Consider the following 13,356-nt stretch of genomic DNA (forward strand, 5'->3'; position numbering starts at 1 on the left):
TTGAATAAATTGTTAGAACATTGAGTTTCTAAAGACTAACAAAATATTTTTGTAGTTTGAATTTGTCAGCAACTTGTTTCTTTAATATCTGTAGTCGTACTACAAAGCTTTTATTATTTTTCGCAGTTGAAAGCTGCAGACACTGTTCTGACTAGTCACCTTCTCAATTTTCTTTAAGTAGTTAGAAAGTGCTTATATGTCACTGATTAATTTCCTTTAGCTTAAATGAACGTCTGCTAATTAAGGGGCGCGCGTGTGTGTATTATTTTTGTTATTTTTCTTTCTTTTGCTACCTATTGTTGTTATATTTTCACCATATACATCTAGTATTACACTAGTTCTTAATTGTTGTTTGTGTTGATGCATGAGTTTATAGATTTATATCTGTCGACTAGAATATAAAAATTACGATTGCTAATAATCTCAGTATGTTTGTAGAACTATATGTTTTGGAGGTACCATTTTGTTGATGTTTTGTCCAGATTCTGTTTAACTCTTAGTTGGTTGGGTTAGACCATACCTTAAATCCATAGTTATATGCATAGGCTCATTCATATTAATTTTCTAAAGACACGATCATATTTTGAATGCTAAACTCTGTGCGTAATCTCGGCCACCCGCTAGGACTGGATTAAGGAACTTCTTTTTTTCCATATGCAGCAGCCATACACTGTTGGGAGACTTGAATTTCAGGTTTCACACTTTCATTCCTGGTTTTTTTGTAGTGAAATTTTTTGATGATTTTTCACGGAGATATTTGGAACTAATAGGAGTTTTATATTGGATTGTGGAGAAGGCTTTAGCTTGCTTGGAAAAGAATTTGCATGATTTAGGTCTATGTAATCTGAGATGACACTGCAACTTTGGTGTCACATATGTGGTTCTTGCAAATGGGAACCATTTTTCCCATTTCCTAGAAAGAATAGCATATCAAAGAGTGAAAAAACTGAATTCTAAAATTTTAGCTGATGTTGGACTTTGATTCTAGGATCTATGTAAAGCACATCGGTTAGGTTGATATGCTAGGCGAGACATCAAACTATCAATAAGTTGGAAAAGAAGTGGAGATTTTGGAGATTCTAGATATTTGAAGTAACGGAATTTACTTGAAGAGGTTAAGATGTCACCATATATGTCATTGACAACCCCCAGAAATATCTTCTTGGTTTTCTGACTGCGCTATGTGTGATAATAAGCCATCAATTGGAATATATTTGTATTTGTGCAGTGGAGTTGCTAGATGTGTAAGGGCTAGGAGATAGAGGAAGCACAAAGTGATCATAAGTAGGAACCGTAAGCTTCCACTGAAATCCACATCTGCTGGATCCAGCATACAGCAGCCAAGTCACCTAGCTAACGTACCATAGCAGTTCTGAACATCTAAGGGAACTAAATATTTAATCCAGATTCTATGCTCTGCAGTTGCTCATCATCACTTCCTGTTGAATGAGACATCTTGATTCTTTCTCACTGATGTTGATCATATAACCCGATAATTTTGCTAGTCCATTGCGCTTTTCTGGTGAGGAGACATGCCATACTAAGCATTTTCCTTATATGTTATTTTATAGTTGCTTGTATACTTATGTTGTAAATATTCCCATGCAGGACTCTTTTTTAATGCAATATAATTATATTTGCTTCAATGATCTTTTCAGCTTGATTTGTCAAATTATACTAAGTGATATTGCATACTTGTGAAATCTCATCTTTTGCTACAAACCCACTTCTTTCCTTTTGCATTAGTTCTGCAATCAGAAAAGGATTTCTCTGTTTGGATTACAAACTTATTATGTCTATCTCACTGCATAGACTTATAAAATAAAGACTTGATTATCTGATTTTCATGATTCTGTTTTTACTTTCCAAGCTAGTTGCTTATCAATTCATATTTGAATCGTTTGATGCATTAACTTATGTGGTTAAATGATGCAGCTATAACAGTAACCAGATACAACACGTAATTGAATCAATAAAGTGAGTCTAACGGTTGGTCCTTCCATCATGGATAAGATATCATCTGACTGTCCTTACCCAGGATGCTTCTTCTGTGTCATGAAAGAGGGAATCCAAATAAACGAAGAACAAGTATACTGAAGTTCTTTAGAGAGCTTCCTTCTCAAGATGATGATGGCCAGGTTCTCCCTATCAGTGGCCTTTGGAACACTGCCATGGCGCATCCAAATGATCCTGAGTTTGTTAACTTGGGAATATTTGAATGCATGGCTGCATTGATATGGAAGGGCTTAAAGAACAGGCGTTGGCTTACACATGACCAGAACATATACATCCCTTATTATGCAGCTCATATAATTGGATCTTACACGATGAATATGGAAGAGTTTGCAGAAACTGCAGTGCATGCTGGAGTCATTCCTCCCTTAGTTGAACTTTTACGGGGTAGGTTGACCCTGGGTGGAGCAAAGGGTAGCAGTTAGGGCCCTGGGACACTTGGCTACATATCCTAGTACATTTCCTGCAGTGGCAAGTCATGGAGAAGTCCTTGAGCTTGCCATTCAGCTGGCATCAAGTTCTCTGGAGATTGTCTACTCTCACTTTTACCAGTTCGTGGATAGGAGACTAAGCTATCACTGTGATCTACTTACACGGGGGATGGGTGGTGTGGAAATGGAATCCAGGAAAGCAGAGGAATGGGCCAGTCAGTTACAGTGCTGGTCTCTTCAGCTAATTAACTGCTTTGCTTTCAAGCCCGAGTTTCTCCCTGATATATGCAAGCCAGAATTTTTAATGAAATTACCAGGCATGTGGGGTGGGCTTGTCAATGAGAACTCACCAGCTGGTATTGGTTTACTGCGAACAATTTGCCAGCACAAGCTTGGGAGGAGTCCTGTTGCTAACTGTCCTGGTACTATTGACGCACTATGTAATATTGCTCGTTCATCAGATGACTGGCAGTACATGGCCATTGATTGTCTCGTTTGGCTACTTCAAGATCCAAGTACTTGCCATAAGGTACTATGCTATATCTATGTTCCATCCATTATATTTGCTTATCCATTTTATTTAACATGGTTAGGACAAACTGCAATTAGAAATGAATCTGGAAGCAAATGTCCTGGAATGGAATGTGTAAAGGTTGTTAGCCTTATTGCGGCATTTTGAGATTTTAACCAATCCTGCACAGGAGGTTTCTTGTTTATTGATGTTTGGGACTCTGATTATGAAAACAATGTCCATTTCATAATTAAGCCACTCCTTTCCAAAGGCCTGTGTTCAAACAATTGCAAGAGCTGCTTCAGTTCTTTGTTTGCTGGTTGTTTCTTTCGGGCATGTAAGATCACCTGCCCGGTCTTCCATGTTTCTAACCTCAAAAAGAATCCAGATCCTAACATAATCATGACAATAAAGTTTTACCATGTCTCAAAAGATGGACAATTACAAATTCAGCTGTTAGCTAATCTAGATCATCACATGAGGAAGCTGAACTACAGAGCAATCAGCAGAGTGCCGGTCTGGTGGGCTCATCTTCCTCCAGAAGATGCTCTGTGAGAAATGTAGCACAAGCTTTAAGAGCTTTCTCCACAATTCCAAGCTTGAGCAAAATGTTGGATTCAAGGGCAGTATGGTGATGCAATGCTCTAGTTTCAAAGAGCACTGTAATTCAGATATAAGATTTTACATGGTTTCTTGACATTGTAAAACATGGCCATGGCCAATTATTTCTAGCAAAAAGTTTATCAACAATCTTAGAGTCATATGTTCATTTTTTGCAGGAGCTATACTCAAATAAGGCCATAAGTAGAACAAGTATAAGCAAAATGTATCCTATCTCAAGCTTTTCCTAAACTATTAAACATGATAACCTTGACCGACATCTTAAATTCTGTGACCAATGACATAGAAAACATTGTGCAAAAAGTGCCCTATTGATGATGCTCTTAATGGTTAAAATTACAAAGCTAATGCTCAAACAGTTCTTGTTCGAGCTCATGGAGTCATTGGCATTTCAATTATAGCATTATTACTAATTGATACGCCTTGTATTCGACTCAGCTGGTGGGGCACTACCAACCAATCGATTCCTGACATGGACTAGCCACGAAGCCCTCACTTCAGCCAACCAATTCCCGTCACGTGGCCTCTTCGAAGGTGCTTAGAGGTGTCCGAATCTCCCCCCATTCGATGACAACTGGCCCATAATGGTGGAACTGTCTCTCTAATTGTGAGATCTGCATCTTACCATGTTACATCACATCTTCTGGATGTGGGAGCAGTTATCCTCAACAAACTCCATTGCATGTCCTACGATGCTGATCGTGATGGGCTCTGGCCCTTGTCTGTATAAACCATTCCCTAGGGACCCTACAGGTAAGTTTGAAGAAGCCTTTTCGAGTCTGAGGTCTGATTGACTCACTAAGTCCAACTTGTGAGCTTAGAAGGCGAGTGTTAGAGGATATCCTTATGAGAGTCTCTCACAGTTCCAAGTTGAGCAAAGTTTTGGGGGGACTAGCCTCTCTTGAATTCACAAAGTTCTCTCTTAGCCTCTCCCTAACCACCACTCAAATCTCCAACACAAACTCTGGCTTCTCTCTCTCTCTCTCTCTTCCCCCCCCTGCCTTCTTTCATTTAGAACCTTCCCTGTTCCACCGAGGAAGACTTAGGCATCGGAGGTTCCACACCGGAAAATCCCTAGCAAGTGGATTTTCTCAGCTTGTAGTGTTTCAGGGCCGATTCCGGTGTTGGAATGAAGATCCAGCCACCATCAACCGCTTTAAGATCCGCAGCTAGCTACCTGAGTCCCTTGATTGCCTCCTCTAGCTCTCCAGCTCACCTTTTGGCTGATTGGCCTGAGTTATATCAATTCTCAGTGACAACACTAATCTTATATTGTTAACTAGTTACAGAATTTATTTGCAACACATCAAAAGTTCTAGTAATGAAATTTATTGTATTTCTCTGAAGCATGTTGTATTTGTTGTTTAATAGGTGATCGATAAGGCAGCCCCAGCACTTATAGATTTAGCAGAAATTTCAACTCTTGGTGATCATAAAAGACTTGGGGACAGCATTGTTAGTGTCCTTCAAGAATGTATACAGTCACATGGGACAGCACGCAATTTTATCAGTAGCCATACAAAAGAGCAGATTGATGAGCTTTTGAGTTCCAGGCAGAGATTAAAATGGGAAAAGAATATGCCAAAGGAGGATCTGCATATAAAGCAGGCAGCAGCTCTGGTTGTTAAGCTGGAAGGAAATTCTTTATTTTCTTCAGGAAATATTGCAGGAGCTGCATCAAAGTACTCTGAAGCACTGGCATTGTGTCCCATGAAGTCAAAAAAAGAGAGAGTTGTGTTGTACAGCAATAGAGCTCAATGTTATCTTCTCTTGCAGCAGCCATTGGCAGCCATTAGCGATGCTACACGTGCATTGTGCCTTCATAACCCTCCTAATCGTCATGCCAAAAGCCTGTGGAGAAGAGCCCAAGCATATGATATGCTTGCTTTAGCTAAAGAGAGCTTGTTAGATGCCATTCTTTTCATTAATGAGTGTTCTCAGTCAAATGATCCTGACCTTTCTTTGAGACAGAATAAAGTTCCTGATTATGCTGAAAGGTTAGTCAAGAAGCAGATGCGTGCTGCATGGCTATTCAGAGAAGCAGCTATAAAGCATGGGGGAGTTCATTGTGAGGGTGATACTGGAGACGTATTTGGCCAAGAGGCTGATGATTCTGAGTGGGAGACAGCTAGCGAAAGTGATATTGGAAATGATGGAAGAAGAGAAGCAGATGATGATGAGAGTGAATGGAAAAATGATGACAACCGGAAAGATATATATGACAAGGCTTCTACAAAAGGTATCAAAACTCTTTGTTAATTTAAAAAAACAAATAACCATGCTTGACTGCATACAATTTAGTGATGACTATGGTATTAATATGCTAAGTGCATATTATATTATTTCTTTTGTTGAGTTGTGCTAAATGCGTTAAAATGCGTATTTTTTTTCAGTAATCTATTTCATTGTTCTTTGTATGCCCAAAGAAGCTAATTGATTTTAGAATAATATTATTTGTATTTGTTTCTCTCCCATCTGTTCCATATGCAGCAAATTTACTTAGCGGCACATAATAAATGATGTTTATGTCAATCCTTGTAGGAAATACTGGATGTGTAAATATTTGTCTGGTTGTGGTATGGCTGATGCACATTTGCTTATATTCTTTGACAGTAGACCAAGATAATATACCTGAAGCTGTGTTGGATTGAATTTTCATTTCCAGGAGTAAGACCCAATAATAAAATCAATATATGAATACTTATTTATCTACACCATTTTGCCTCATCTGACAATATGCTTTGACAGGGCAAGCTTCAAAGAAGCCGTTTTTTCCTTCTTTTTTTAATAAACATGCTTTAGCTTGATCAAAGGCAGACTTGTAGGTGCTTCTTGGGCTTGGAAGGTTAATGCCACTCCAGCATTTCCCTGCTTCTGGTCTCGCTTTACAACCATATGTCAAATAATGACTTTACATAACCAATCCTACTCACGTATAACCTTCCCGATTGGTTCTGATTGGTGGAGCATATCCATTTATAATATACCTGATTTGCTAATCAAAAGGTAGAAAAGATGGATGCCATCTGACCTGTTCCTGAGGGGATCAGATTTGTTGAGTTTGGATCATGTGCCCCATGGTCCTTTTGTACCCTACATGATTGTGAAGCTGCAAGAGCCAATTTGTGAAGTTACTGAAAGACCAGTCAAGAAAAGTTCATTAATAAACCATGATATCTGATTATTATTACTTTGTGTTGGGAAGCTCCACTTTTGAGTATATTTGCATCTTCTTTTCACCTTCTTTTCTCTTCTTGTCATCTTCCTTCTTGTTTTCGCTTCTGCATGCTTAATTTGGAGCATGTCACCTACCTTATACATATCTGAAATGGCATGAAGGGCATTCTTGCATATTTTTCACATCATATCCTAGTTGTTTTCTTTTTTTTGAGAAAATGGAAGTTAAGCATTGGAGCTTCCCACCAGTATTACTGTTTTCTCAATGTCTAATCAGTCTTTTTGGGAATTGCTTGTCCTCTGAAGTGAGTTGTCCCAAATCCAACCATCTTTTACACAGATAGAGAAGTTAAATCCCTAGAGAATGAGGCCCACCAATATAAAAAGAACTACCTTTTTGTTGTAGTTTGTTTCTTTTATTGTTCTTCTTTTGAGTGTTCTGTTATATGATAATGGCACAACTGTCCAAAACTAGATTTTTTAGGCTTCAAACATGAGATGGATGTGCTTCTTCTTCTCCAGCAGTTATTAATGTGGTTCGTGATACATGTGCACATATATTCATGGGAAGAAGCATAACCATCTCAACTATCTGGTGTTGTATAAATTTTTTGTTATTCTAGTTCTTGTGGAGGTCCTAGACTCAACCTTCCCTATGTGATAATTTGCAACTTTCAGAAACTTTTCTTGGAAATATTACATTGATTGCAATATTCATTTTCTCTAACACTTTTGAGGGGCAGCACATTTCAACATTTTGCTGATAAAAGAGGCCTTGGTAGGTTGTAGTGTATCTTTCATGTAAGAGCTGCTAAGTTAGTTTTAAACTGTCACCTTTTGACTAATTGGTAGTGATTTTGAGCAGAAGCTGTAGTTCACTTTCCCCATTTTCTTACCTTTTCGTTCAAAACAAGAATCTTTCCATCAATTCAAAAAGAAAATGTGACAAATGCTATTGACTTTGAAAGGCATTTTCTTTGTTTGAGTTAGGGAAACAATATCATCAATAAGGCTAGCAAATTGAAAGAGGATATAAATAAAAATTTCTCATAGTATCATTCAAATTAGCTTTGCTGCCTGATTTAAATTTGGCCCGACTGATCCCAAACGAATCTGGTCCATTTCATTCAATTACACACCATTCTGCATGTTTCCTACCCACTTAAGGTTCTCATTTTTTACTTCCTCATTAGGTTTGCTCTTCTGGTCTTTTAGTCTATGTTCCTTCATTTCCAGCAACTAAAGCTTCAGCAAAATTTCCACCATCAACCTAGACAACTTTTTTTTTCATCCTGTGAACTGGAAAACAGTCCAGTGGTTGCATTCATCTGCTTGGAGGTGGTTCTAAATTTGACCCCTGAATGGTGCATTCCAAAGTATTTGAACCTAGGTTACTTTCCTTGGATGGGTCTCTCTCTCTCTCTCTCTCCCTCTCTCCCTCTCTCTCTCTCAGTTTAAAAAAAATCAAAAGAAAGTTATCTTTTTTGTTTGGTTGCCCTCAAGTGAAGACCTTACTTCTGAAAATATGCTAAATCTATGTGGCACTTTAGGCAAAAAAAAAGTCAAAAAGAAAGTTATCTTTTCTGTTTGGTTGCCCTTAAGTGAAGACCTTACTTCTGAAAATGTGCTAAATATATGTGGCACTTTAGACATGAAAGACTAGGTCCACATTTCCTTCTCATCCACTAAAAAAGGTGAATTGTCTCTATAGTTTCCATAACCATGTTGCTCTCTTTTTTCTTTTTTTTTGGCTTGTGATATTTCATATCATAGAAATGGAAGAATTAAAAGAGCTAAAGTCAGTTTAGGAGATCTTTACCGTTTTATCTTTATCTATTTCTGTAAACAGTTTATATGATCTTATTTTGACCTTTTGAAATAGATATGAATCATGGATATAATGTGCTGCTTGCTGAAGATGATACATGATTCCCCAAGTGATTAACACAAATGAGGTCACAGACTGTTAATCATCATCAGGGAGCTTCTTTGAACCTTGGAGTGTGAAAGGTGTTGCGCAGTTCTTTGAAGTGTAATTACTGCTGAGGTATTCAGATCCCTTATTTAAAGTTGAACTGAATAAGAACTGTTTTCCTATTCATTACTGCTGTTGTTATCCTTAGAAATGTGAAAGCTTTCAAGGTGTTTTTGGTGATGTTATGGGTTGATAAAGAGTTTGTTTCCTTTGGAATGTTTGGCAGAGTTGGACTTTGTATTTCATTGGATTTACTGCTCTTTGGTAAATGCGTCTTACAAATCAGTACTACACAATGGTAATCCTTTTTCTCTCTTCACTATTCTTCATGTCAGATATTGTCTTTTATCACAGATCAAATGAACCAGAATCTAGAATATTAGAATATGTCTCACATATATTTGTGGGAAGACGCAGTGTGGTTCATTGGTTTGATTCTTGTCAACACATTATTCTAAGAGGATGCTACTGAGATGTATTAAAGTTGCTTGTTGCTTCTAAGGGTACGAAGAGATCATGTTAAAGGTTTTTCATCCTATGCGAATTAGTGGGGACTGTTTCTCATTCTAGTTAGTGTTCGAGTAACTATAATTGGCGTCTTCGTCTTCCCATACTGGGGCCTTCTGGTATGCTCCACAGGTACTTCTAAGGGCCTTCTTTTAAACGATTTAATCAATTGATTTCAAACCCATTCTTTCTAAATTTAAAGGCGTTTGCATCAATTCCTTTTTTTTTCCTAATATCATCTACTTGCTAACATGTTTGGGGCATATAACATAGCTAATGTAGTTTTTTCTTTTGGTAAATTTGTTCGAGAAACTTTGGTACCATGTAAATATATATTTATGGTGACTGGATTTCTTTTCTTTTGTTAAGATTACACCATATCCACATTTACTCATCTTGAAGCAATTTTTACAATATGAATTAATAATTATTTGGGTTATTCCTTCGAGAAACTGTTTGCGGTAGCATGCAATATATTTAGGGTGACTGGATCCTCTTTCTGAAATTAAAATAATATTATATTTTTTAATTCAAATCGAATCGAACTAAATTTATATTTCATGGATTAAGACTGGGTTGTATATAGATTCAATCTGAATGATACGTTCGGTCAAAAAATTTGATCATGGATTCGATTCAATCTGATTTAATCTGATTTTTTGTTGGATTGAATTTAGATTCAATATTCAGATTCAATTAAAAAATTAGATTTGATTGAGATCACGAGCTATCTCAATCGATCTGATCTATTTATATCTTTAAATAATAATAATACTGTATCCACTTTCACTCGTCTCTGCACAGTTTTGACGAGAAGAAAGTTCAGTGCATCCCATGTCTTAAGCTCAAAAGTAACTTTTGTCGTATTCTAGTTAGAAATGGGGAGAGCCAAGAGATCTTTGTAGGCTCGGCTTTTCCTATTGGATATGATATTTTAAGAAGATAAGCCTCTTGCCCTTGGAACTTATCTCTTCATCCCTTCTAAGGTTTATCCAGAGCATGACTAAGATTCTGAAGATGGCTTAATCTGGGAACTAAAGCCCCAAGAGCTATTGGACATTGGACTTTCTTTAGTGCAAGTTTCAGGAGACGGCTAAATCTTATATAAGCCATAAGGGTTTTGGATGTGATTTTTTATGGACATTTTTCTTTAGTGCAAGTTTCAGAAGGTGGCTTAATCTTATATGAGCCATAAGGGTTATGGATGTCATTTTTTTATGGTCCACTTTGCTCTTCCGCTAAACGCTGGCCACAAGTTAATCTCAGTTGGTAGGCACCACCACTGATCCAACTCTCGCACCCATGACACTTGCTCTTACAATAATAGGCTCAAAGCTACAGTTGGTTCCTCACAAGAGAATGCAAGGAGGGTCCAAAGCCCAACCCCAATGGACTGCAAGGGGAGATAAGGTCGCATGATCCATCATATGAGGAAAGTATATGAACAATGACTTACCACAAATTTGGAGCTTCAAAAAGATGGCTAGATATTTGTCCATATGGCTCTTGACAATGCCAAAATAATGCAACAGGTCAGATCTGGTTCTTCCTGGACTTAAAAAATTGCTCAGAACCAATCAATTATCCATGTGTGCAGGGCCTCTGTATATTAAAATTTGAGACCTATAATACTAAAAAACCTCATTAATTGGCTAGGTTAAAAGAGTGTAACTTGGAAACACAGTGACATTATAAATTCTCTTGTTCTATACATGAGAACGTATAGTGAATTCAACACCTTCTTCATGTCCATGCAAATTATTACTGGTTTCATGCTTGTATCTGCTCATACCTGATAATTTTACTCATAAACTTTATAAGGTTCACTAATGATCCATGCCCAAAAACTCTAATAGGTTGGTAGTCCACATTTTGTGGTTCTCTCTTCTTTTTTTTTTTCCTCTTCATTCTATATCTTATATATTTATTTGCTATCTTCTGATGTCTCAAAATTATTAGTTCACTGAAATGTTTTGGCAAGTACACCCGACGATGTTGGCATTGTGCACTACTTGTGGATGATTCATATAATACTTTAGAGCCAGGAAAGTGCCTGTAAAAGCCATAGAGCCCCACCATGGCAACCAACTCGACCTCTAGTGACACACTCCTGTTTTTATATGATCATTACGGTCATTGGACCTTTGGTACCTCTCAAAGGCTATCCACTAAGGGTTCAGATTGCATCTTTCGATAGATCTTCTTTGGCGAGATGAATTGTTAGATCGTACTTTGTACCACTTTCAAAGTACGATATCAGCTTCATGATCTATACTGCAGATAGAATCAAAAGATTGGAGTGTCTAAAAAATTGCATAAAATATGATCCAACGGTTCACCTTGAGAAAGATACAGCCTGAATCCATCTACCAAAGCCCACAGTTTCTCTGTGGTTATTCTTTCATATTTTCTATCCATATACTGGCCCCACCAACACCAAGCACCCTCACCACTTGTATAAGAAATCCTTATCAAACATTCCCAAACCCAACTTGCTCTTTGTCGTTTCATTCTCTTAACAATGTCTCAATCCCATGACTCCCCTCAACTCAAGTGTGAGCTGAAAGTTGTTAGACTAGCAAACTTTGATCTTGAACTCCCCGGAAGCCTCTTTGTTCGATACTATATCTTTGCCGGCAATGGGAGAAGCATTCGCATCGACACCTGAGAGATCCAGTCCACAAGCAATCCTTGTTGGAACGAGCTTGAATCAGTCCAGTGTTGGGGTGCCTTAGACTACATTGTAGAGCTACTTCAGCACCAAAGTATTGTATTCGAGCTGCGGTGGAGAAGAACTATGCCAGTTCTTGGAAGGTTCACAGGATCTAAGCTCTTGGGAAGAGGAAAGCTTGCATGGAAGGACATATTGGCCACCTGCGACATGTCGTTGGAGAGATGGGTCGGCTTGGTTACAACAAGTCGTGCATCAAACTGGCTCAAATTGCCCACTTTGTTAATAGAGATGAAGGTTATTGTTATGAATGTGAAGAACAAAGGGAGGGTTGGCGGATTGATGGGTTGGAAAGATTGTGGTTGCAAGCACTGTGACTGGATTGGAAGTGAGGAGGATATGTTTCAAGCTGCAACAATACTTGATGGAAGGTGACAGATTGGCATGCCGAGTTACCATTAGACTCTTCCAACTCAGATATCCTTTGACTTGCTTCTTCTCACAAACCATGATAGTCTTAGTTGCTTTCTTGCTTTCTGAAGAGGAGTTGCCTTTTTTTTGTTTGGGAGGTAATACAATATCATCTTGTTTGGAATTTGCATGTACATGGAATAGTATGGAATTGAACTATCTAAGGTGACTAAGCATGGTAATTCCCTTTTTTTTTTTTCCTTCTTTCCTTATCTGAAGATTGATGGAATAAGGTGATTTTGATGAATCAAGTTGATTGGCTGGGCTTGTAATTCGATGAGTTTAGGTGCGAGTTAGGGCTCAGAAGCCAAAAAAAAAAGTCCTTAATCATGACCAATTAACAGATTCATTCTTATATTAAAAAAAGGATCACTTAATTTAGGTTAGGCCTGTTTGGAACCCAATCACAGTTCACTGGACATCAATGCTTTTAAATCTGTTTATTAATATTTTTAAATATTATAGTGATTTTCACTATGATAAGAAATCTTTTTACTTATAACATGCTTCCACTATTTAATTAGATTTAGTAATGCATTTTCGAATTTAGCACACTAATTTAAATCATATAATTTTGCTAGATGAGAGATTATCTACACTGGACTGACTGGTTGCATCTCGAATGATGGAGTAAATTGAGAAATTTTGGGGCAGGCAAGAGGAGAATATCTATAATTTGTCATCCATAAGTGATTAACTTTGTATTTATGAACAACTTTTTAAATTGATAGGAACTCACTCAACCCAGTGAACTTGGAAATTGCCACAAATGTCTTGGTAGAATAAGGACCTAGTTTTAGCAAACATTTTGCCCTTTTTTTCCCTCATTTTTTTTTTTTTTGTGTGTGTGTGTGTTTGAAGACAGCTTCACATATCAAGTCCTTCAGTTGACATCGGATCATCAATTCCTAGATGCATTGCAAATCTTTTAGCTACTGAATTGCTGAGTGGAATTATTTTAGAAGCTTGTGGAGTAACT

At 37.6% G+C, this 13,356-nt stretch overlaps 1 protein-coding gene across 1 annotated transcript; it reads left to right on the forward strand.

Moving 5' to 3' along the window:
* The first annotated feature begins 1,974 nt into the window (after window positions 1-1,974).
* LOC140854067 (uncharacterized) lies at window positions 1,975-9,261 on the forward strand. The gene is given in 5 exon segments (XM_073249439.1): window positions 1,975-2,059; window positions 2,062-2,411; window positions 2,413-2,973; window positions 4,948-5,815; window positions 8,636-9,261. Coding segments are annotated over 5 exon segments (1,881 nt in total). The 5' UTR covers window positions 1,975-2,004; the 3' UTR covers window positions 8,683-9,261.
* The last annotated feature ends 4,095 nt before the right edge of the window (window positions 9,262-13,356 follow it).

This window comes from Elaeis guineensis, chromosome 15, assembly GCF_000442705.2.
Source record: "Elaeis guineensis isolate ETL-2024a chromosome 15, EG11, whole genome shotgun sequence".
Lineage (NCBI taxonomy): Eukaryota > Viridiplantae > Streptophyta > Magnoliopsida > Arecales > Arecaceae > Elaeis > Elaeis guineensis.